Raw genomic sequence first — 26,608 nt, 5'->3', positions numbered from 1 at the left:
GATAATACAGATTGTCCAAAATTCTGTCAGTACTCATGAATAGTACCATGGCGTAGGTAAACAAGAAGACAAGGGAATTTCAAAAGGATATCAGGATACAAAAAACTCTGAATTACTTACTGACCCATATGCTTATGATTTCTGAACTTTACATATCAAAATTTTATGAGAGTTCCTTCCTTGAGTGATCTTTTGACACAGAGTTCAGTACTACATTCAGCAACCTTCCACTGATGACTTGGAAGTCTGAGAGGCAATGACTCTCAACAGCAGGCTGTTTAGTTAAAGGTCCTTGATATTGTCATCTGTTCCAGACATCAGTCGACTAATGATAGCTAAATCCAAGAGAATGGCAACTTGCAGTGCAGGCTGAAAGCCTGGAGGGCAGGTGAAAGGCATCCTGGTTTGACTTAACATTTTCACTTTGCCCTATCTACCATTCCCTTCTCTGGGGAAAAAAAAAAAGTTTGGCCTTAAGGGGATGTAGGCAACATTATTGTCCTGGCTCCTGGAAACAGTGGCAGGCTTTGCTTGGGGTATGCTTAGTACCCAGTCATTTGCAGTTTTCCATCGCAGAGTTGCATTTAAGTCAGGATGACAGGTGGGAAGGGTGACACCAGAGAGATTCTTCCCCTTGAGAAAATGAGGTGGCCAGGCTCTTTGGCTTTCAAGGGGATAAATATGAGCTGTTTGGAGTACACTCATCTAGGTGAGAATTTTCCAGAAGCATGCTGAGAGCTGGGCCAGGAAAACAGTGCCTCAGGTAAAAATGAAGACTTGTTCCTAAGTACTGCTCAGTGGGTTTTTTTCTCTCTCTCAAGGTGCGGTTGCCTATAGAATTGGGAGGGAGGGGATTCACATATGTGCTTGGGAGTGGGGAAAGGTGCCTGGACTGGAAATGGGTAGGCATATCCACCAACTGGGAATAAAGTGACATAGTGCAGTTGTATCAAGATTTGATCATATGTTCATATCTTGATATGTTAATGATTCCACAATGTTTGAGCTGGGAAACAATCTTTGTTAATATACCAAGACTTAAAATTACATGATCAAATCCTGTCACAATTGCATTATGACACTTTGTTCCCAGTTAGCCAAAATAAAAGCTTTAAAACTAGGCATTTTCAAAAGAGTTGAGAGAATAGAATGCAAGCTTTGTTAGTCTGCTTGCTTTTTTTACAGGTAAAACTATATTTAACAATAATACAGCCTATACAGATTTTTTATTTATATATTCTTATATATATATATATATAAATATATTCATTTTCCTCTTTTAAAAGATACAGCCACAGTACTCTGTGCTTGTTTTATTTTTTTAGTCTTACTATAATCCTTTTATTTTAATTAAAGCAAAATTGTATTTTCAAAAAAAGATATCTGTGAATGAACAGATAACTACTGAGGTTATACAATTATTGTTCAATATAACATTAGTAAAATGTTGTATTATAATGTAATATATCTATTAAAATAATTATATATAAATTATACTATTCATAGTAAAAGATGCTGTCAACTTTTTCCCCCATCTGAACATAATACAATAATACTACTTAAAACATTTTTAGATTTACAGCTACGGCTCACAGTTGTTAATACCCTCCACTTGTCTCCCTCTTGATTAAAGCCAAATACACATGCAGGATAAAAGTAGAAGATCCAAGTATTGACAATGCCAATGGAAAATGACTTTTAAAACTGACAAGTAAAAAGGAGTCAGAATTCTCTTCTGTGGGAATAAAGATATATGCGATTTTTTTTTTGTTGTTATTGTTTACATGTCACTACATACACAGGTCAAGTTAATTTATGAACTACAATTTCATTAAATGCATTGGCCTGAATTTTCTTTTATAGGACCTTCGAGCCCTCACTTTACTGCTTTCTGTGCATACCCCCAAACAGCTGAATCCTGCCCTAATACCTACTTTGCAAGAACTGCTAAACAAATGTAAAACTTGTCAACAACAGAAAAGCTCATTGCAGGAACAAGAAGCCAAAGAAAGAAAAACTAAAGGTTTGTTCTTGGGCCATATTTAACTTTTCCTTGCTGAACCCTGTCTGAAGCTGATTACTGATTGTTCTAAGAACTGTTCAGCTGAAAATATTCTGGGCGACCACCCTGTTAAACTGTAAACACCCTGTAAAAATCAGCAGAGTCTTGTCACATCTTGAAAACTAAATATTTCTGTGCTTGTTGACAGGAATCCAGTTCATCATACACATTGAATAACAAGATGGTGATAATCTTCCTAAAGCTTGAATGTATATAAAATAACTCTGACATTGATAAGTTAATTGATAAGATAAGAACTTACTGTCAAATTATAGTTTAAAAAGTTTGGGTTGAAATAATTTATTTTTAATCTAGAAATGTTTCTCATATCAAATGGCTGGGAAGTGTTTCAGTTGGACCCAGGATTTCTTTTCACCAGCAAGAATATTTCTTAAGCCATGTGTTCCAGCCAGCAGGAGGGAGAAATTAGGTTATTCTTGAGGCTCTCAAACATTTCAAAGCACATTTGGGAAGAGAGGAGGCAAGGTATTTCAGGGAGTGAGGGTAATAAAAAGAGTGTAATTCTTAGTTCTGCCAGTAAAAATAGTCCGTTATAGCAACTGATGTATGTATTATTTTGTCAATTCCTATTTTAACTGTACAGATGATGAGGGTGCCACTCCAGTAAAAAGAAGACGGGTTAGCAGTGATGAGGAGCACACAGTAGACAGTTGCATCAGTGATTTGAAAAATGAACCTAGGGAAGCCTTGACTCCAACAAGCACCTCAGATAATGAGACAAGAGACTCCTCCATCATTGACCCAGGCACTGAACAGGACCTGCCTTCCCCTGAAAATAATTCAATTAAGGAGTACCGTATGGAAGTTCCATCTTCATTCTCTGAAGATCTGATGCTGGCTACTCATCCACACCACGGGGAGGAGCAACTGGGCAGCGGGAGATTTGAAGAATGTAAAGATTTAAAAGAGCCATCAAGCTCCAAGGATTCTAACATTGTTGAGGATGATACTGAGTTCCCCTCCACATCTATTTCTGCTGTTCTTTCTGACCTCACAGATTTAAAGAACTCTGAAAGTCAAGCTTCCCAAGACCCTGAGTCTGGCTTATCGCTTAGTTGCAGCCATTCCAGAGGACTGTTGAGTCACATGCAGCAGCAACATCAAGACATTTTAGACATCCTTTGCAGGACCATTGAATCAACAATTCATGTGGTTATGAGGATATCTGGCAAAGGAAGCCAAGCTGCTTCTTGACAGTAGAGGAGCATGCGTGCTTTTAAAGTCTTTTTTTTTTCCTCCCCTTTAAAAATGCTGTTTGTATAAGTTCTGCTTATTTCTGTTTTGTGCTTCAGTTTGTCCAGTGCTTTCTGCTTGAATGGCAAGATGAAATTTATATGCTTAATTGGCCAGGCAGAACTTCAAATTAAAAAATAAATGATTTAGCATCTACCGTACGTTTTCTTAAAGGGCAATCAGATAATGAATATGTTTTATGTAATTCAAAGTTCACTGTAGTGGCTTTCATTTAATATGCCTGTCTGGGAGAGCAGGGTCTCTTTGCCCTGTATGATGTAATTGAAACTTAACTGCATTTTTACTGTGTATAATATGGTGTCCTCTGTGCCAGTTTTGTACCTTACAAAAGAGGCAGATTGCCTCGAATCGCTGTGGTTCTTATTATCAAAATTAAGTTTACTTGTATACTAAACAACCACACGAAATTTGATTCTATAAAGAATCCTCTTTAGCTGTGGCCTGACGGTATATATATATATAAATAAATATATATATATATATATATATATATATATATAAAATACAAATAACACACACACACACACACATATATATATATACATACATACACACTGTGTGTGTGTGTGTGTGTGTGTATATACACACACACACACACACACACATATATATATATATATGTGGTGCTTTATTTAACAGAATACCTGTGGTGGAAATAAAGCACACTTGATGTAAAATTAATTGTTTTATTTTTATTGACATGACCGATTGCTATTCTGTGCACTTCATTAAACTGATTGTGATGACTTTTCATTTGTTTTTATATATGTTGCCTCTGTAGTCCGTTTTTTCTTGCCAGAGATAGGAGCTCAGAGAGATGTGTGCACGCTTCACAGCTGCTCTCTTCCCTGACATCCATGGTCTATTGAAGAATGTACAGGGCTATTTCGAATACCCTGTAGCTCTCCTGCATATCCCTGTGAAGTCTCTAGTGAAGCCAGTACTCTGAGTCTCGCATGTGGTGGTGTATTTTACATTTTGGATACTTTTTTCTTCTTTACCTATTTTTTTAATAAAGCAATGAATGGTAACATCTGAGTGAGTGTCAAAGGGATATATCATGCATTCAGAAGAAAAAATGGAAAATTAATAAAGGATTACAAATACACATTTTACAGGAATTGCATTAAATGTCATGAAACTACATGAGGACTTCAAAATGAAAGTTAAATATCAGATTATGATAATACTAAAACTAAAGTAGTAGCGGTATATTTTAAAAATATAGGGTTCAAAACTGAGCAAGTGCAGATAGATTCTGAAGAGAAATATATATGTCAGTTCAGTTCACTATACTAGTGGTTAATGTGTGCATAACTAAAAAGCATAATTCTATTAATTATTTTAAAAGGTATCCAGATTTGAAGCCAAGAAAATCTTCAGTGAAGATGTAAAAGAGACCAGGGGGAGTAAAATTAGAAGTGAGAGGCGCTTTAGCAGCATAATATACCAAAAGTGTTTTAAAGAGTTCTTGAATACTTTAAAAAGATATTTGGATATTTATAAATCAAGAGAAAATAGTTATCTTTTTCTTACCAGAAGTGGATAAAATGGTAAATAGAGTGCATGAGAGGTTAATGTGCATTTTTAATAACATTTGTTTAATGTTCTGAATTATAAAAAAAGAAATCTGTCAAATAAAATTGAGTAAGAACATCAAAGAAAAAATACTTCGTAGTCTTTATTTTAAAAAGCCTAAGAAACTAAATTGGTTTATAAATTACACTTTATAAAATAGACATTTTGAATTTCAGGAAGTAATTAGAATAATCCATGATTGGTAGTATGCTATTAATAAATACTCAGAAGTGTTTGAAATGATAAATACTCCACTGATTAAGGAAGGAGGCATTCAAATAATTAGTTAGAAATTCCCCCATCCCTAGCTTGGAAAAGCAAGGATTATGGGATCAACATTACTAGGCCTGCCCTTTGTCTCCCAATTTCATTGCTGATTTTACCTATGATAGTGTGCTCTTTATCTTCTCTTTCCAAGCTGTATTTTCAGCCGTAATGACCAAGTGATTCTAGGAGCAACCAACAATCACGCCCCCAGTGGCTGTTGCCAACAAGAATAATGGGTGAAGATGTGGTTGAGAACGTGTGACTGGCAAGACTGCCACTAGCCATACACGTAACGAACCATATCTTTCTGAGAAATTAGAGATTTGTTTCAAATTTTCCGTTTCCTTTTTAAGTTCTCTCCTTTTGGTTCTTTGATCTAATCGTTATTTAGCTTTGTCATAGATCAAAACTAGAATGGGAACTAAAAAGAAAGTCCAGCACTGTAAAACAAGTAGGCAATCTGCAGACCACAGACAGCATATCTCTGAACAGCTTTTTAATAACCATCTTCTGTGAAATCATGCTGTCTCAACAACATGTTGAATTTGTTGCTAATACTCAGTAGTAAATAAATATAAAAGGTGATTAATACAAATTGAAACACAAAATCTTACTCCCAAGTACCACCACCTGAAGTCTGGTTGCTCTCCTGCTGCAGCTAAAGCCTCCCCACCCACCCCCACAAAAAAAATTCCTCTGTCCAGAAAAAGTAGCCCTAGCTACCTGAAGCTTGTAAAATATTGCTCATGTGATAGCGGCATTCTTGGTTGATTGATTGATTACCCAGCTTAATCCTAGTTCACTGTCTTACGAATTTCTTGGAATAGAGGTAGCTCAGGTTTGCTGTACATACAGTGGAACCTCGGGTTACGAATTTAATTCATTCCGTGACTCTGGCCGCAACCCGAATTGGTCGCAACCCGAAGAAAATTTCCCCATAAAGTTCAATGTAATTACCGTTAATCCGTTCTGGCGCGGAGGACAGGGAGGCGGCTATTGCTTGGAGGAAGAGTCCCCCTCCCTACGACCACATGTCAGGGACGGAAAATGGTCACGGACCACGTCAGGAGGAAAAATGGCCGTGAACCACGTGTCGGGCGGAAAATGGCCGCAGACCACGTGTCGGGGCAGAAAATGGCCACGGACCACGTGTCGGGCGGAAAAATGGCCACGGACCACGTGTCAGGGGTGGAAAAATGGCCGCGGACCGTGTCACGGGAGGGAAAATGGCCACGTATCCTGCTCGTACCCCAAGGCGGAGCTCGCAAATCGAGGTAAATTTTTGCGGCCGGAGCTGGTCGTAACCCGAAAAGTTCGTTAACAGAGGCGTTCGTAACCCGAGGTACCACTGTACTTAGAAGCTGGGTTCTCTGGGATTCTCCAGGGTTTTTAAAGGCTTTTTTTACAGGTGTTTGTAGCAACCAATTAATTGCTACCTCCCAGAAAGAAATCACCAGCCAGCCCCCCTGAATTCAAATCTTACACAGCTACGAATACCGCAAGGCAAGCCCCACTTCTCAACTGGTGCACACACTAAGGAACCCTCACTGGGATATGGGGTGATACATCTGCAACCCTCCCCCAATCTCCCAAAGCCCAGAGAAATAGTTTGCTGTGTGCTGCCCAAACTGAAGGAATTTCAATAAATTTTCTATATTTTGGCAAAGTTGAGAAGATTCAAGTATCCCAGCACTAAATGCTTTAGTTATTAGATTAAGTTTGTATTGTAACCCAAGCTTACATAATACACGTCTCAAATTGATGCACAAATTAAAATATAGATCTAATGTATTCTTCTGGAGTTTTCCAATTAAAATGTGTGTATTAGGAAAAATAAATATATATGGAGGATGTGTGTTAGTGTGTATATAAAAGATGGAAAAACAGAAACCCAATAAATCCAAAAATATGTGCCAAAAAAGAACAAAAAGAAAGAAACCTGTGGGGTTAACTGGATTTTGTTAGCTATGTATTACCAGACTTCAGTTAATACATTAGCTAAAACAGTTACATAGCCAATACTGTTTTTTCATAACTACCACAGCACTGTTATTTTTATTTAGCTAGGAAAATACAGAGATGTACAGGTGAAACTCGAAAGATTAGAATATCGTGCAAATGTTCATTTATGTCAGTACGGCAACTCAAAAGGCATATCAAAACCAATATATGAGATAGACGCATTACATGCAAAGCGAGATATGTCAAGCCTTACTTTGGTATAATTGTGATGATTATGGCGTACAGCTTATGAAAACCCCAAATTCGCAATCTCAGAAAATTAGAATATTACATGACATCAATAACACAAGGATTGGAATTAGAACAATATCGGACCTCTGCAAAGTATAAGCATGCATATGTACTCAGTACTTGGTTTGGGCCCCTTTTGCAGCAATGACTGCCACAATGCAGCGTGGCATGGATGCTATCAGCCTGTGGCACTGCTGAGGTGTTATGGAAGACCAGGATGCTTCAATAGCGGCCTTCAGCTCCGCTGCATTGTTCGGTCTCACGTCCCTCATCTTTCTCTTGGCAATGCCCCATAGATTCTCTATGGGGTTCAGGTCAGGCGAGTTTGCTGGCCAATCAAGCACAGTAATCCCATGGTCATTGAACCAGGTTTTGGTACTTTTGGCAGTGTGGGCAGATGCCAAGTCCTGCTGGAAAATGAAGGCAGCATCCCCATAAAGCTCGTCTGCGGAAGGAAGCATGAAGTGCTCCAAAATCTCCTGGTAGACGGCTGCGTTGACCCTGGACTTAATGAAGCACAGTGGACCAACACCAGCAGATGACATGGCTCCCCAAAGCAACACAGACTGTGGAAACTTCACACTGGACTTCAAGCATCGTGCATTGTGTGCCTCTCCATTCTTCCTCCAGACTCTGGGTCCTTGGTTCCCAAATGAGATGCAAAAGTTGCTCTCATCAGAAAAGAAGACTTTGGACCACTGGGCAACAGACCAGTTCTTTTTTTCTGTAGCCCAGGTAAGACGCTTCTGACGTTGTTTGTTGTTCAGGAGCGGCTTGACAAGAGGAATGCGACATTTGAAGCCCATGTCCAGGATCCGTCTGTGTGTGGTGGCTCTTGATGCACTAACTCCAGCCTCAGTCCACTCCTTGTGAAAGTCCCCAACACTTTTGAATGGCCTTTTCCTGACAATCCTCTCCAGGCTGCGGTCATCCCTGCTGCTTGTGAACCTTTTTCTACCACACTTTTCCCTTCCACATAACCTTCTATTGATGTGCTTTGATACAGCACTTTGGGAACATCCAACTTCTTTTGCAATTACCTTTTGGGGCTTTCCCTCCTTATGGAGGATGTCAATGATGGTTTTCTGCACAACTGTCAAGTCAGCAGTCTTTCCCATGCTTGTGATTCCTACTGAACCAGCCTGAGAGACCATTTAAAGGCTCAGGAACCCTTTGCAGGTGTTATGGATTCATTAGCTGATTAGAGTGGGACACTTTGAGCCTAGAATATTGAACCTTTTCACACTATTCTAATTTTCTGAGATTGTGAATTTGGGGTTTTCATAAGCTGTACACCATAATCATCACAATTATACCAAAGTTAGGCTTGACATATCTCGCTTTGCATGTAATGCGTCTATCTCATATATTGGTTTCACCTTTTGAGTTGCCATACTGACATAAATGAACATTTGCACGATATTCTAATTTTTTGAGTTTCACCTGTATAAATGTATCTCTAAATGGTGTTAGATATTACATGAAAAAAACAAATGAATTTATATTTTAAGTTTCCTGTCATGTATTAGTGGCTTAATACCATTCTTAGAAATTCTTACCCATAGACATTTCTGTCTTCATGAGACAAAAACATCTCTGTACAATAAACTCTTATTTTATCATGCCCTGTGAGAATGTTTCTATGGATAGTTATGTAGTATCTGGGAAAAAAATCTTATTTGTCATTAACAATTTGTTAGAAAATTAATTTTCTCCATTCTTTGTGGAAGTGGAATATGGAATCTGCATTTTTCCAACATGTTCTCTTAAAGTCACACATGGATTCTATATCTGCACAAAACTCTGTTTGGAACCATCTCAAGCTTATTAAATTGTTTGGCTAACATCCTTTAATTGATAATCTTTTATTAGTATTTTCTATTTTATTTATTTTTCTTTGCTAAAGTGTAGCAAAGGACTACACTTTTCAGGACATTCATCCAAGAAAACAAGCTTTGAGGGTGGCAACTCCAAAGTTGTTTAATCCTCTTGTCTTCCTCCAAGGCTCCTAATTTGTCCCAGAAGTTGCTGCTCTAAGAGGGCAATTTAATTTTTCATCTACTACAGGATATCTTCATATTTCTGCTGTATCATCAGCACAGAGAAAATTGTTCAATGAGGCAAATCCATCTAATTCCAACCAGAGTGAAAAAGAATAAAGACCCTGTTACAATCCATTCTTGGCTCCAACAGCCCCAAGTGCCTCACCACACTGGCTGCCTCCAATTAGCTGCCACCAGTTCTGTGGTTGCTGTTCTCACCACTCTGTAGTATCGTCACCAGTTCCTTATATTCAAAATTCAATGTTGGAGAGATTAGGGACAGATCTTTGAGATGAGTACCCCAAGTGATCCAGATTGCTTCACTCCATTTGTCTCTATCCCTCCATAGGTGACAAATCCCAAAGTTCCATAGCCACTGTCCTCTAAGTAAAATAGTCCTCAAGGAAGGGACGGGCACACAGCCAGCATTACTTTCTATGGACTGAGATGGTGAAGACAAAGCCCTTCCCCATCATCCATCTCAAGATCATCCAAATCATAATAGGTAACTTTTATGATTACTCTACTTAGGAAGATTGTTTTTGATTCTGTACCATCCCTTTCTTCCAAGGGTGATCATTGATTCTGATGGCACCAGACTTATCATAATACATATTATGCATAATCCTAATCAGAGGGACTCATAATCCTTTGAGCAGCCTAAGCTATGGAGAGGCAACAATTCCACACACTTTTCATATTTTTCTTAGCTTCCACCTCCCGCTTGTGCTCCACAATCAAGCAGGTAACAGATTCTGACAGTGTTGTGCTTTCATCTGCAGGATTCTTCTGTTGATCCCTTAAGACATATCTAACATCTGAGTTCTAGGCTGCATGGATTCTTGTTCAAAGTTCAGTCTTCCCTTTTGTCAGTCTCCTATTTGCAGAGGTTTCTTGATCTCAAACTTTCACTGCTGCCACTGAGTCATGGTCTGCCTGTTCATCACCTAGTGAGGCTAGGAACAATCTCCCTGAAAGTGGTGATTACATGCCTTTGATGCCTCTTCATTTTACTTGGCTTCCTCTTTAACATTGTCAGCTCTGATACTCAGGTTGTGGTCCAAACTACCAGCTCTCCTTTGGAAAACCCCCGTTCCTACAATTATCAAATGGGCATTTTAGCACCATCTCTTCACCTAAAGGTTCAGCAGCCCTTTCATATGATGCTGCTGCATCTAATTCCAAGACTTGGTTGGACACAGAGGGGTTGTCCTCTCAGAGATATGACCTCTTGGGTTTTGGGTGTGGCACAAGCTGAGACCTCAAGGCAGGAGTAGTGGAGATGCAGATGACTAGGTGTAACACACTGTTTATTAAAAACCCCAGGATCAAGCCCATTTTACCTGGCTCCCAGAAACACTCAGTCCGAACAATCCAGGAGCAAGAAGAGGGCTGTTGCTTCTTCCCTACCCCAGCTCTCTCCCCACATAGTACCCCAACTGATCCAGATAGATGATAAATTCCAAAGTTCCATAGCCACTGTCCTCTAAGTCAAATAGTCTTCAGGGAAGAGATGGGCACACAGTCAGCATTGCTATAGCTGCTGCATCATCTTCCTGGATTCAGTGGCAATGTGGTGGGGCAGGGTGGCCATCAAACTGCAGCAGGGTGCTGCACAAATGGCACATAGTTCCCAGCTGGACTCATAACACCACCAGCCTGCCTCTGCCTCTGCCTCTGCTGCCAGCAGTCCAGCACTGACACATACCACCTTCGCCAGTAGGGATCCACTGTTTTTAGATCTTTTGCAACTACCTCCCATCAGGAAAAGAGTGATAAGATTTAAAAGGAGGTTGACTGTTCCATTCTCTGCTGCCTGCTCAAACTACTCCAACTTTGTTTCTGTGCTGAACTGCCAGCCACTAAATAGCTAATTAATGCACCAACTGCAGGGACCCATGATAAGGAAAGAAAAAGGAAAAATGTAATTGGTTCTTTGAGTGGTTGTCAGTGAATTCACTCAACCTTACCTACCCTGTTTTGTGTCAGACAGCCTTACTGTTCATCTGGATCTTTTGCATTGGTAAGTACAAACAGAAGATGAGATTTCTGCCAAACAATTCTGTAAATCATAGATTCTTGACAGGTCACTGCACATAACCCATGTGTGAGTTCATATACACTCACTCAATTGCAGTTACAGATGAGTTCTTATATTGGATGCAGAAAAGGCATTTGATAACATTGAAAGGGAAATGTTTACATTAGACATATTTCAATCTTGCAACATTTAATCAGATTAGGGCACTATAATACTTGCTTTAATAAATAATTAAATGCCAACAATCTGACACACACACACCCCCCCCAGGTAAATCAATAACCATACATAAGTGCATATATTCGAAATATAACAAACTAGCAGCTTGATTATAGAGCAATACTACTTGTGGTAGAGGTTTATTGGGTTTGTACTGACAGGACAGTAGTGGGGAGAAGTACCATTTTAACTCTTTTGTATCTGTATACACATACCCACCTTCCTATTATTTTAAGTGGCTGTTATACCCTTCACTATGAACTTTTTCCTTCAGATACTAGAATAAACTCATCATGACGGCTTCTAGTGTCTGGAAAGCTTTGAGGTGAGTCTGAATGAAAGTCTGTTAATGCCTTTAGTACTTCGCAGGATGACATGTTCTACAGTTGTTAGGCTTTGTCAATTGGTGTTAACACTAATTAAATTATAGGGCTACACAGAGCCCCAGATTGAAAGGTCACAATATGATTCAGGGCATGCATGTTACACCTCTCAGGAACACCTCAAACCATGGGTGTGTTCCTCTGGAACTGTGTGTCAGGGAGTCAGCCACACAAGCCCAGGAGAAGCAGCAACTACTTCAAGTTATTTTCAACAGATGTCCACACACACTCCCAATCTTTTTTTTTTTTTTTAAGTATGCTTAAGTTTTTAATTGGGGGTCCGAAGGACCCATATAACACCATTGCTCCATGAATTGCATTGGGTACCGGTTTGCTTCCGGGTCCAATTCAAGATGTTGGTTATTACCTTTAAAGCCCTACATGGCATGGGGCCAGGTTACCCGAGGGACCGCCTCTCGCCCATGATTTCAACCCCCACCCGATCACAAAGAGAGGGCATGCTCCGGACCCCCTTGGCAAAAGAACTCCGACTAGCGTGGTCCAGAAGGCGGGCCTTCTGTGCTGTAGCCCCCACCCTTTGGAACATCTTGCCCCCAGAGGTGAGACAGGCCCCCTCACTCCTGGCCTTTCGGAGGGACTTGAAGACCTTGCTCTGCCATCTGGCCTGGGGTGGGGAGGGAGGTCATCATATATGGGGTTGGCTAGCCCCCTAGAGGCCTGGTGTTGCTTGCATCGGCCTCCTGGTTTTTTCCTTTTCCCTTTATTCTTCGTAAATGTGTCCTCTTATAAATTTTAACTATATATTTTTTTTATTGTTTTAATATGTTGTAAGCTACCCAGAGTCCCCCATTGGGGGGAGATGGGCAGGGACAAGATTAATAAATAAATAGACAATAAAAAAATAAATAAATAATTGGCAGAGTGGATATACAGGAATTATTTTTTAAAAAAGAAAATAGATCTTCTTGTACCAAGGTGATTAAAATGACCCTTATAAAAGAACTCAACCTTAAATTAATTCCATTATGATATTTGGCCAAATAAAATGTGAAGAACAAAAACCAGATAAAATGCACTGACATAAATACTATGTTGAGATCACTGCATTTGCTTTTTTAATATAATTTTTATTAAGAATTTTTATTGCAATAGTAAAAATGAATACAAACTGAACTTAGAGAAAGAGAAGAGAATAGGAAAAAAAAAGAACAAAAAGTGCAGGAAAAAAGAAAAAGAAAGAAAAAAGTATAGACAAATTTAGTAACTCTTCACCCCTTATAAGGTTACAAACAATATCTCTTCATCCCATATCCCATCCCTTATCTATAAGCAAATCCATAAAACATCAACTTTTCAATCCTGGTGTCAGCAAAAAGTCCATAAAGGGTTGCCAGAACTTTGCAAAAAAATTCTTATTTTAACCTTGATCAAATAAACCAACTTTATATTCCTTTCTTTTACTTGTAACATTCTTAATCTTTAATTAAGATTAATCAAGCACTGTCACAGGATTTGATTTCTCTTCAATTCTTCTTTATCTCATAGATTTCGTCAAGGCTTTAACAAGCCTTTTTTGTAGATCCAATGAGAAAACATTTTCCAGGTCATTCTCTTGGTTTATCATTTGAATTTCCCTTTTAATTTTTAAAACTTCAGCCACTTTCTTTTGCATATCCAGTAAAGTGTCCTTTTCCAAATAATTATCTTGGCCTACATTTGTAGTTCCACTTCCAGTACTTTCTCTGTCTTGTCAAATAAAATTTGTTCCACATCTGTCATTCCTTCATTAACATCTTTTGGACATAGCCTATCCACAGAAGCAGGCATAATTATTGACGGTGTTGATTTTGTAGTTACTAATTTCTGGCTCTATTCTTCAAAGAATTCTCCTTTAATTTTTCTGATGTTTTGTGTCATTTTGTAAGTCCTAGTATTAACCAATATCAAGAACAGGCTTGTATTTTTTTCTTCTACTTAGAATTTTTAATCCCCTTTAGTGTCCAGTTTCTGAAATCATAAAGTGACTTATTTTTGTTATGACTTACAATAGCCAGGATAGCCAAAATAAGTCTGTTCCCCATGAGAAGCTATTTATTTTTTATAGTTAATTCCAAAATCTTATAGTAAAAGTCAATAATCTGAATTTATCTGGACCCTTAATCCATTTATAATTTTCTTAGATAAAAATCTCATTTAGCTTTTTGCTGTTTATTTCAAATTCTTTAAGTTCTTAACCTTATAATTAATTTTTATTTTGTTCAGTTGAAGATAAACTCACCTGATGACTTTTCAAACTTATCATTCTGAAGGTGTCTAATAGCTTTAAGATGGTTAATAGGTAATTTCCAAAAGTGATTAGAAAGTGAGGCTTGTGGACTTAGCGTCCTTTAAAAGGCTCTGCCAAGTTGTGAGCAAGATGGCTAAATCCCTTCATCTCTGGAGCTCAAACCCATGGAAAATTGCTGTCCTGCAACTCCTCATGAGGAGAAACTGTCCAGAACACCTGGAGGCAATCTTCTGTCATCTTCTTGTTGAGAGGTTCCAAGGAACCGGTCTACTCACCAGTTCCTCAGTCTTTGCTGTGCTCATTGGCTCTGCTTTTGTGGAGACATCTTCAGTTCACCATACCTCCCCTGGAAGTCCAGATATCACTGCATTTGTGTATGTATACATACACATATACCATACCACTAATCTCAATGTAGTATAGGCACCTAAAAATTTGAACTCTAAAATGTGAAAGGATGAGTCCCAAGTGAGAGTTTCTGCACACACAAATACCACTCATGCATTTCTCATATCTCACAAAACAATGGCATGGGTAGACCATATGCCTATGTACATGTTCAATAACGTTATGTCTACTGGTAGTGGTTACATGGATGTGTGGACAGGTCTTGGATGTGTTTTACATTCTCAAATTAGCAATTACATAATGTCAACACTAAAATACTTCTCTGTTTATAAGTCAGCCATTTGCATATTAAGCAACTCAAGGGATGGGTTGTGGATATTATTTTAATATGGGACAGAGAAGTTATTCAGACCTAACTAGTTTGCCTTTGGTGCAATCTCTCTATTGCAGGATGTGTCAAATAGGTACAAAGAACTGGGTGGCCCCTACAAGAAATTCTTTGGTGATGGAATCTGGAGATAGTTTAATTGCATTTCTAGCAGAGAAGTGGTCTTGTTCTTCCAGGTTGTATTTGCTGGAGGTCCCAAGATCCCTATCATTTTTAGTACTATTTATAAACGTGCACTTCCTTTTTATTATAGTGATTCAGAAGCAGAAAATGTATTAGACTGTGATCTTGCTGCTTTACATGCTTTCAGGAATAGTTTGCTTTAACAACCTCCGTCTATTTGTCATATATTCTTGGGCTACTTTTAGCAAGCCAGAAGCGAGGAGGAGTGTTTCCCATCACCCAGCCTTTAAAAAAATTGCATGAGTTAGATTAGTGTATTGTGGGATGCCTGAAGTGGGATCCAGCACATTTATAGCACCATCTCTATCCCATTTCCTTTTGACCTTGATTTTCAGAAATGCTGTTCCTGGAAGCTAGCAGGGTAATGGGAGGTTTCTGAAATCAGACATTCCTCTCTGAAGCTCCTGCTGACTCTCCTTCCTTAGAAGTGGAAATCTAATCCAACATCTAATCCCTGTGACATCATCCCAATGTAGGATGGCAACTTGTCCTAGCAAGCAGAGCTATTTCTTCAGTGGTATTAAAAAAACAAAGTTCTTGCGCAAAAAAGTTGCTTGCAAATACGTATTTATATCTAATATCTAACATATATCTACAGTATATCATCCCTTCTCACCTCTGTGGTGGTATGTCTTCCTCAATCTCGAGTTCTCTACCAGAGGCCCGGGAGTTTGAGGGTTCTGCGCAGTATCTTAGCTGTTCCTAGCACTGCACTCTTCTGGACAGAGAGCTCTGATGTTGTTCCTGGGATCTGTTGGAGCCACTCTCCCAGCTTAGGAGTCACAGCCCCGAGTGCTCCTACCACCACTGGGACCACTTTGGCCTTGACTTTCCAGATCCTCTCTATTTCCTCCTTCAGGCCCTGGTACTTCTCCAGCTTCTCATGCTCCTTCCTGATGTTGCTATCACTTGGCACTGCTACATCTATCACCACCGCTGTCTTCTGGTCCTTGTTGACTAACGTGATATCTGGTTGATTGGCCAGTATCTGCTTGTCTGTCTGGAAGTCCCAGAGGATCTTAGCCATTATTCTCCACAACCTTCTGTGGAATCCCCCATCTGGACCTGGGAGAGTCTAGCCCATACACTGTGCAGATGTTCCTGTACACAATTGGTTGTGTTATTCAGTGTATACCATTCCTGCCTACGTCTTACACCCTTCCACTATGTGTTGGACTGTCTTTGAGGCCTCTCTGCACAGTGGGTCCTGTCTAGTGTAGGAGACCCCTGCTTCAATGATCTGGTGCTTAGCGCCTGTGCTTCGGGGGCTATGATCAGTGCCTTAGTGCTGTCTTTTTGTTCAACTCCTTCCAGCCACTGATAGGATTTCCCAATATCAGCCACCTCAGCTGTTGCTGTCTTCCTTGCCTCATCGTGGTTCCCATGTGACTGTGGGATACCAAGGTACTTGTAGCTGGTCTGTATGTCTGCTATGTGGTCCACTGGTAGTTCCACTCCATCAGTCTTAACTATCTTCCCTCACTTTACTACCATCTGGCCACACTTCTCCAGTCTGAATGACATCCCAATGTCTTCGCTGTAGATCTGTGTCAGGTGGATCAGTGCGTCAATGTCTCCTTTACTCTTAGCATACAGCTTGATGTCAGTCCATGTAGAGGTGATTGATGGTAGTTCCACTCTTGAACTTGTATCTGTATCCAGTCCTTGTGATTATCTGGCTGAGGGAGTTCAAGCCTATGCAGAACAGCAGTGGGAGCAGTGCATCACCTTGATATACGCCACACTTGAATGCCACTTGTGCGAGCTGTCTTGAGTTGACTTCCAGTGTTGTCTTCCACAGTCCCATTGAGTTCTTAAGGAAGGTCCTTAGTGTCCTGTTGACTTTGTATAGTGTCAGGCATTCACAGATCCATTCATGTGGCATTGAGTTGTAAGCTTTCCTGTAATCAATCCAGGCGATGCTCAGATTGGTCTGTCTAGACCTTGAGACTCAGGTGACTGCTTTATCTGGTGTTGTTCCCAATGCCCTTTTGAGCTGTGCTCATGTACTGGTCCATATGGTCCGTAGCTTGGCGGCTATGATGCCTGATAGGACTTTCCATGTTGTGGGGAGGGAGGTTATTGGCCAGTAGTTGGATGGTGCTGTTGTTCCCTTGTGGGGGTCTTTCATGATCAGCACTGTCCTTCCTTGTGTTACCCAGTCTGGGTGTGAGCCTGCTGCTAGTAGTCAGTTCATCTGTGCTGCTAGGCGCTCATGCACTGCTGTTAGTTTTTTTAGCCAATAGGTGTGGATCTTGTCCGGACCAAGTGTTGTCCAGCTGTTCATGTTCTTGACCCCTGTTTGATGTCTGCTACTGTGATGGTGACTGGTTCCTGTTTTGGGAGATTGCTGTGGTCTGCTCTCAGGTCCTGCAGCCCCTTTGCACTGGTGTTATGTGTCTTCTCTTTCTCCCATATGTTCTCCCAATACTGTTCAGTTTCTGCTGCTGGTGGCTCTGTTGTTACTGTGTTGTTGCGCTGCAGTTGGGAGTACACTTTGGATGGTTCTTTGGAGAACAGGGCATTTATCTTCTTGGCTCTACTTTTCTAGTGTATCCCCTTAGCCTGGTAGCCAGTGCTGTGAGCCTGTTTAGCAGTCTCTAGGGCTTCAGGTGGAGTTGGGCCCTTGTATTTTTTCAGTAGCCAAGTCTTATCCTTAAACTCGACACCCCTCTGAAGTTCCACCAGCTAACTTCTCTCCAAGTTGCCTCAATCTTAGCCTTCAAACTCATTTTCTGGGGGTTGAGGTATGTACTGCTGTTCTTGATTGTGTAGCCAAGCACCTCAAGGATTACTGCAGCTGTAGCATATACCAATTAATTGGTTTGGGTTATGGTGGTAGTAGAGGGCTCAGTTGGCATCTTCTAGCATACTATCTGATGGTACTTCTCCACTGAGCCTTGGGAATTGGTCTCAAGGGTCGACTGTAGCTAGTTTATCCATGATCTTATGCCTCATATCAGCTGCTGTGCTCTGTAATGGAGGGGACGGCAGTGATGTTCCAGCTTCAGGGGCTGGCTGCTGTCAGGTTCAGTCCAAAGAACTCCACGAGACAGTACATATATAGTTCTATAGCATTTATTAGCTTTCACCTACAAGACAGAATCTTGCCAGACTTAATCTAAACTTCCCAAGCCAGCAAGCACACACTGAGAATCCCTTAGGATGGTGCCAGTCTCATCCTCTTCACCTTCCCACGGTCTGTCTGGGTACTAAGGAAATGCTTATCTCCCTGAGCACGGCCTTCACCAAACCATTCCATCACAGCTGCACATCCAGTTGTTCTTCCAGGTCTTGAGTTCAGGATGTAATGTGTAGGTGGTCTGTCTCAAGTTGTGAGCGCAGCTTCCTCTTCATTATATTGAAGCGTGTGGATGTAGGTCTTCTATCCATAGTTCCCTCATACATTTCATATATCCCCTCTCATTAAGTCTACTGCTGTAGTAGCATTCCATCAATTCCAGGTTGTCTTGTCTATGTATGGTTTGTTTCAGTAGCCCACTTATCATCAGATTGTCCTGGTTCCCCAACATCTGGCGCTCTCATATTTGAGGTAGGCAGGTGAAGCATTAGGGAGTCTTTGCCCAAGGATCCCTACTGGTAAGGTAGGTACCAGCCAGAATTCAAACCTCGGTCTCCTGCGTCAAAAGGCAGCACTCCAACCATTATGCTATCCAGGCACTCATAGATATATAGATATATAACCACTGTTAGTTCCTAAATGTTTCCCTGACCAGGTCTGTGTCAACCCTCATGAAGATTGTGTAGATCTTTAGGGCACAAAGATTGTATTAACACAAAATTTATTTCAATGCAACAATAATTCAGGTGAATTTGATAAAGAATATTTGTATAAATGCCTACTGATATTTGCACAGGACTTTTGCTACAAGAGGTATGCGCATAAACAAAAACATTGTGATGGACTTTGGCATATAACATAGCACTTTCATTATTAATTGTGATGTGATTGATTAAAAACCCATTAGCATTATGGGGTTAACTTTAACTTTGGCAAATCGTCAACATTTACTTTGGATTCTTTTGCTGTAGTACATTAAAAACAGTTTAAAAGTTCATTTTGTATATGTTTAGAAATAGGATCTTCCTTGTCAATTATCTCTTCGATATTAGGCAGCCCTACCAAAGGAAGCTTCTGAATGCTAATTTTCATGGATCTGTTTTGACAACTCCCAAATAAATTAAAAAAAACGTGGTTATCACTCATTATGTTCATGATAACAACATTCTCTACAAGTTTCAGGTTTATCTCTTTTATTATTTTCAGAATTTAAGATAATACCCAAGCATGAAGACAAAATGTGGAGTATTTGTCTCAATGCACAATTAAAAAATTCTGCAGTTGTCTCATCAGACCTTTGGTGAAATCAGTGAGTATATTTCCAAAAGTTTAAATGAAGACATAAAGAAAAGAGAACTGCAGATTAGAAGAGAAAAAGCAATTTCTATTACATTCTGTATAGCTTTTAGTAACATCTTACTATTAAGCACCTTTGAGATATTTGAGGGAGGGGAGGGGTCAGTCCCCACGAAGATTCTTCCTTTAAAACTATTTAAAATGTGTTTCTCTGACAGAGTAAGAACAATTTGTCATTGGTTGAGATAATTATGGTATCACAGGTGCTTAAGCCTTCTGCTTGCTCATTCTCAGTATGCAGAGAGGATTGACTGAATATAAGACTTAGTGTTATATTAGCTTAATTAAATTAATTAATAATTAATTAAACAAATTAAATAATTAAATAAATTAATCATTAAATAAATTGAAAAATAATTTGTTAAATTCCTGGGAAATAGTATGCTTCTTTGCTGGTAACAAAGATTAAATAGGTATGGAGCCTAGAGAAGTGTAGACTGCAAGATCAGTACTAAAATAAATTTTATAATTTAATGAACTGCCTGATTGCATGTCATTCTCTTAGTTAGCATGGTAGTTAATCTAGGAGGAAAATATTTTCATTCCATTTACCTTTCTCTCCACCAGCTTTTAAAAGAAAACACTTTATAGTTGAAGCTTTATTTCTTCCATCCTGCTGAAATTCTATGTGGCAGGCATAAATTTGAGAAGGGGGAGTTGAGTTACCCCAGCATTTGGAGGGAAGCCCTGCAGCCAGGGACATTTTGGCTGTCAAGTCAAGCACAATACCCTAGATAATCTTTGCCAGTCAATCTGGAATCAACCCCTCTTTCTCTTGCTGAGATAAGTGGGCTGAAGGATAGTAATAGCCAAACGGCAGAATAAAGTCTAGAAAAGCAGAGCTAACAGATCAGAGGAAGCAATCTCCATCCCGGAGACACAAATTAATTGTGTACATATAATGATGCCTTTATTAGCAAGACAGGTTTCCTGAAGTGCAGGTTCAGATTTTACCAGAAGATCTTAGCTGTTTCCAGGGCAAAAGGCAAAAAGGGTGGGCAGGGGACACTGCCCAGGCAATGTTTGATTCTTCTCTTTTCTCTGCACAATAATTCCTTTTTATTAAAAAAAAAAAGGGGGGGGTGAAGAATCATATCTATTAATACAATATTGGAGGAAGATAAGCATACTGTAGTTATTTATATAACACTGAAGTAGTCCAGACACATAAACATGGACTTCTCACTGAACATCTCTTATGGTATCAACCAATATTTTGTCATTTCTTTTCTATAGGAATAAATATAAATATGTCCACTGTATTTTTCTTTTTAGTCTTACATAATATTATCCATATTTTCTGGATTTTGCAGAATCACAATTGTTTTCATATGCTTTATTACAGAAAACTACTCTCATCATAGGATAGCCAACACAGCTGCATGTCAAAATGCATTTCCTGTCTTGATTTTAGAAAGGGAAAAAAGCAAGTAAATTTTCATGGTCTCAAAAGAAAACTAAATTATTTTTTAAAAGAAATCCTTTAAAAAGTTTAATCTCATAAGATATTCTATCACCCTCCTTTCATATCATTGCTTGAAATTTTCAACATATAGGTAGCCCTCAGTTAGCGACCACATTGGGACTGGCAACTCTGTTGGTAAGAGTTGCGGTCACTAAGCAGAAAATCACCTATGACGGATTTACAACATCACTTCCCATTTGGTCATTAAGTGAATCACTGTGGTCATCAAGCAAAACATCGTATGACTGCGACTTGTGATTTTACTTCTGCATTCTCCATTAACTGTGCTTGCCACAAGCCAGTTGGAAAGCATGCAAATGGTGATCATGTGACCATGGGACACTGCAATGGTCATAAATGCAAGGATTTGTTGCAAAGCTTTTTTTTACACCATTGTAACTTCAAATTGTTGCCAAACGAGGCAGTCAGTAAGCAAGGACTACCTATAGATGGGAAAGGTAGCTGCAAAAATATTGGCTGATCAGCTGGAAGAGAACTTTCTTCCCTTAAAGGAATCCTGCAGGTGCTTCTCCAAAATACTATCTATTCTTTGCAGTTGATGATTGCAGAAGAGAAATGCTGAGATAGGACGACATATTATAGCTCTTTAGCCTCATTCACGATTTGTTCTATCTTTACAGCATTTCATAAAATCCATTACTATCAAAAAAGTGTTTACTACATTTAAAAGATGGATGACTTCTATTCTTCAGCTCATTATCAAGGAGCAGGTTGACAACTTGAAGCCTCCATGCACAAACCTTTCTATTCAAAGATTAATTTTGCAAAGAGATGTAGAGATATTTAAATAACACAGGAATAAAACTAAGTTGATTATGCAAAGTCCTATAAATACAAGTGTGGACTTGAATTCTCTTCCTTATCGTTTGTCATATTTGGCACTTCAGTGCAGAAAAAGGCTGTAGGGTTGTCTGTACCATAAAATACTGTCGAGTTTTTTTCTCTTAACTGAATTTTTTATTTAAGCATTGAAGAAAGGAAGTTTGGTTAGGAAGCACCTATTAACATGCGTACCCTCTCACTGAAAGACAATGTTCTAGAGAGGAAAACTTACTGGCAGAACAGGAATAGGATCAAGACTTTAAACAGGATGTAAAGACATTACCGCCTTACTTCTATACAACTAAATCATTACAAGTTAATATTGTTGCCAGTCTGGGGCAGTGCACAATAAAGCACAAAGTATATAAAAGGGCCAGATTTGACCCTTACTAAAAATTAATAGTGTAACATGAAATTCATAATTTAATTAGCACCACTTCCTCCGCCCTCAGTCAAATAAGGGTCTTATGTTTGTTTTGCAGGCTTATAAATGCACCATTGCTTGAGAAAATGCACTTGGTTTGATATAAGAAATGGTGTATTTACAACTTACTATAGATGAAAAATTGGTATTAATTCATTAAAACAGAATAATTAACATGGCAGACAGTAATGTCAGTCACTGAAAGCTTTAGGAAGAAGCATGCCCAGGCTCTGGAATCCAGGGCAGGTGCAGAAGGCAGAAGAGTGCTTTGGCTTCAGTGTGGAAGATCTCTGTTCGATTTTTAGGTTGGGCGGCTTTGGCCAAACCGAGCCTTTGTCCTAAATTGATAGAAATACATTGGAAAAATTACAACAAAGGTTAACAGTAACAAATCACCTTAGTAATAGTAATCAATTACTTCTGTTCATTTGCTTCTTCAGCTAGTTGTAGGATTCAGCTTAAGCAATGCCTGAACGTTGCACTACCAAACTAGAAATCGTGAAATATGACCTCTCATTCTTCAGTGGAATATGTTATGGAACTTAATAATTACACTACAGTGCCTCCAGAAAATCAAAGACCTAAAAACAGATGAAGATGAAATTATGGTTTCATTCAATGTCACAGCACTCTTTATATCCAGAAACCCAGAACTAGCAAAAGAATCCATGGCAGCTGTACTACACAACACACCCAACCTAACCAAATATACTAAGATCGAAATACCCAGAATCATGGACCTCATCAACCTCTGCCTCACTACCTATTTTCAGTTTGATGGACAAACATACCAACAAATCAGAGGAACACCCATGGGATCACCACTTTCAGGACTCATAGCAAAGACTGTAATGCAGCATCTAGAAACTATACCACTTCTACATATACAACCAAAAGTATGGATCTGGATATGTAGATGACACCTGCATCATAATAAAAAAGGAACAACTAGAGAAGACACATGAAACAATCAACAACATCTTCAAAGGAATAAAATTCACAAGGGAAGAGGAAAACAAAACACTACCCTTCCTGGATATCCACATCAGCAGAGAAAATGACAGCAAAGTAGAAACACATATCTATCAAAAAAACAATCCACACTAACCAAGTGCTCCATTATCAAAGTAACAATCCAACCTCCCATAAGAGGAGCTGTGTAAGAACATTATTCAAATGAGCATTAGCGCACTGTAGCAACCCAGAACAGCAGAAAAAGGAAACAGACCACCTATACAACATCTTCCAACAAAATGGATACCCATGCAACTTTATCAAAAAGTTCGTGACCACTCAACCCATTTTAGCACAATCAACACAAACTATGAAAGAGACAACATTGCCATACGTCAGAAACATCTCAGAAACAACCAACAGACAATTATAACCACACAACTCACCGTAGGACACAAACCAACTAAAGCCCTCCAAAACATCTTAAGTAAACCAAAAGACCCAGTAGCCCAAGAAGAAAAACCAGGAGGCATCTACAACATACAGTGTAAGGAAGTAACAGCCACTATGTAGGACAGACAGGCAGAAGACTAGTAGAGCGCATACATGAAAACCAACTAGCTGTCAGAAGACACAATGAAAACTCCTTAATCTCACAACACACGAACAGACTCAACCACAGTTTCAACTGGGAAACTGTCAACATCTTAAATCCAAAAACACAAGAGAATTCCTAGAAACTGGGTATTCAGACGAGTCAGCCATCAACAGGCACATAGAAATAAAAACATTTATTTCTCTGGGGGAGATGGGTGGCAAACAAATTTAATGAATGAATGAATGAACGAATGAATTTACACACCATTCAAAAGAGACAATGAAAAGGAAACATCTCCTTGCCAGCAATCAACACCCAGATAAGCAGGGATTAACACCAGGATTAATACCAGACAAACAATCAAGCAGTAAACAACAGCCTAATCTAGGAACTACCAAGGAAAAAAACACCCCCTCCAACACTGACAGGGAAAGCTACTGTATGTAAACAGAGAGCAAACCCCACTCCCTTCTAACACTAAAGATGTTTCATTACCCAACTAGGTAACATCTGCAAACTCAGAGAACCCCAAAGACTCTACAACTTAATAATTCCAGAAACACCCACCCCAATTTATAATTAGATACAGAGTGAATCAATGCAAAAAAAAAAGGTAAGTATAAAGTAAAAATTCCACATTGAATCCAATAATTGGAGCTATAAACCAGTTCTTAATGAGAATGCAAACTGTTTCAGGTCAGAATATTCTGGGGCATGTTATTTCAAGGTAGACATACTCCATATAAAAATCTATCTGCTGTTCTATAAATCCATATATGAAAATTACCAATTACAATATTCCTCTTTTCTCTCCCTCTCCTATTTTATTTAATATTTACCTTATAATTTTTTCAGGGATGTTCTGACGAATATTGACTTGTGCTGCTGCCCTGATCTGAGCTTCAAGTCTTGCATAAATTCCAGCTGCAGACTAAAAGGACAGAAGTCAAATAAACAGATCAATGCTTCATTTCTTACCACACATAATGGAAGATGGATCGGGCCACCATACCATTATACACATAACCTTTGCCAAATATTTTCTTTTCATCCCAGGAAGGGACACATTAAAAATTGAACTGTGACTATACTGTAATAATACCCAGATGCACTAAATGATGAGAAAAAATCAGTAAGATCTTTGCATGCTTAAATGGAAGAACCCTTATATGCTTAAGATACATAGCTGTCCTGAATATGTTGATTGTGATTACACAACAGGAACAGCTGGCCTAATTTCAATTATGCCACTATCTGTTGAGCCAGGCAAGATGGTGGAGGATTCTTCTGCTACTTCAGTAAAAGAGATCTTGGCTCAGGTACACTCTTGAAGCCGATCCAACAAGATATGGCAGAGCCATATGATTTAAAATCGATGCAAGAAAAAATAGCTTGCTATGAGGATCGTTTAAATGCCCATGAGACTGTAACTCAAGCCGGTCTTAATATTTTGGATAAGCAAATTATTTATCTGGAGTCACAACTGCGTAGGAAAAACCTACACGTGACTGGTATTGAAAACCCTCTAAGACAATCAAACCTGGCTGAATTTATGGCCGAATTCATGGAAGATTTTTTCAGAAAGCTCCTTTCTTTGGGAACAGACTTTCCAGTCAAGATTGACCATGTGATTAAAATTCCTTTAATGAGAAGGAAGACTGGAATTTGTTCCAATATTATTATTATACAATTTTTCTGTGTTATCACAAGAGACTAGATTTTATGTATATTTTACCAGGAACCAGTAAAGTCTCCTTTGAAGTGGGGCTCTAGTCAATGCAAGACATAATTTTATCCTGATTTTACTAAAGAGATTTCAGAAGAGAGAAAGATGTTTACAAAAGCTTGAATTCTTGCCAGATCAATATAACTTAACATTTCATGTGTTTTCCAGCCACATTTTGTGTTAATCATCAAGATAAGATTCACAGATTTGATAATCCCTTGAATGCAGAGGCCTTTATCCTAACTTTAAAATCTGCAGATGGACAAGCTTGATTGTGTTTCATTCTATGGAATCTACCACAGGAGAAGTTGGAGTTTGCCTACAGTAAAAGCCTCAGTTTAAAAGTCTACATGCCAGTATTTTTTTTCTGTATTCCTATTTGTGTTTGTTTGGGTTATTTCAAGATAGAGAGTCTGGGCATACCGCCAATTCTATTGCTTATTTTTAGCACACAGTACTTTTATTTTTCTTCAATTAGTAACGTCTGAAACAGCTTCGTATTTTTCAGAGTAGGAAGAGAGGTGACGCCACCATGCTATCCCCTTTGGGAAATAGTTACCTTCTGTGATTTTTTTTCGTTCTTTACATATGTATATTTTTCTTTTTTCTTTAAGATGCCTTTTAATCTTTTTACAATGTCACTTGCTTGTTTTTTAATTTTTATGCACGTAATCACATTTTTCCTTTTTTCCTTTAAGTATAGATTCTATATACACATAAAAGAATGGTATTTGAATGTTAAACTGAGTCTTTATGGAGGTTCTATGTCTGTGAGCAATACAAGAAAATATGTTAAATATTTAAATATAGAGGAACCATTAGTGTACCCAGCATTCAGTCTGGCGTTTACAGGATTATGGAAAGGCAACAAAT

General features: G+C 38.9%; 2 protein-coding genes across 8 annotated transcripts in view; one reads left to right on the top strand and one right to left on the bottom strand.

The window, feature by feature from the left end:
- The window catches only part of USP34 (ubiquitin specific peptidase 34), a 170,366-nt gene extending 165,369 nt beyond the window's left edge, over nt 1-4,997 (top strand). For all 3 annotated transcript variants that reach the window (XM_088149723.1, XM_088149716.1, XM_088149729.1), the window contains 2 exons: nt 1,864-2,023; nt 2,667-4,997. In XM_088149723.1, coding sequence (XP_088005849.1) covers nt 1,864-2,023; nt 2,667-3,277 — 771 coding nt within the window. In that variant the 3' untranslated portion in view covers nt 3,278-4,997. The remainder of the gene's footprint in view (nt 1-1,863; nt 2,024-2,666) is intronic.
- An 8,201-nt stretch (nt 4,998-13,198) lies between these two features.
- SANBR (SANT and BTB domain regulator of CSR) overlaps nt 13,199-26,608 on the bottom strand; it is a 54,836-nt gene continuing 41,426 nt past the window's right edge. For all 5 annotated transcript variants that reach the window (XM_088149698.1, XM_088149693.1, XM_088149688.1 and 2 more), the window contains 2 exons: nt 24,849-24,940; nt 13,199-22,795 (listed from right to left, as the gene is read on the bottom strand). In XM_088149698.1, the coding sequence (XP_088005824.1) occupies nt 22,759-22,795; nt 24,849-24,940 (129 nt within the window). In that variant the 3' untranslated portion in view covers nt 13,199-22,758. The remainder of the gene's footprint in view (nt 22,796-24,848; nt 24,941-26,608) is intronic.

The sequence above is a fragment of the Python bivittatus genome, unplaced genomic scaffold, assembly GCF_059951505.1.
Source record: "Python bivittatus isolate LINGU-HERP-01145 unplaced genomic scaffold, Pbiv_v1 ctg000020_np1212, whole genome shotgun sequence".
Lineage (NCBI taxonomy): Eukaryota > Metazoa > Chordata > Lepidosauria > Squamata > Pythonidae > Python > Python bivittatus.
This window is presented reverse-complemented; position numbering and strand designations above follow the sequence as displayed.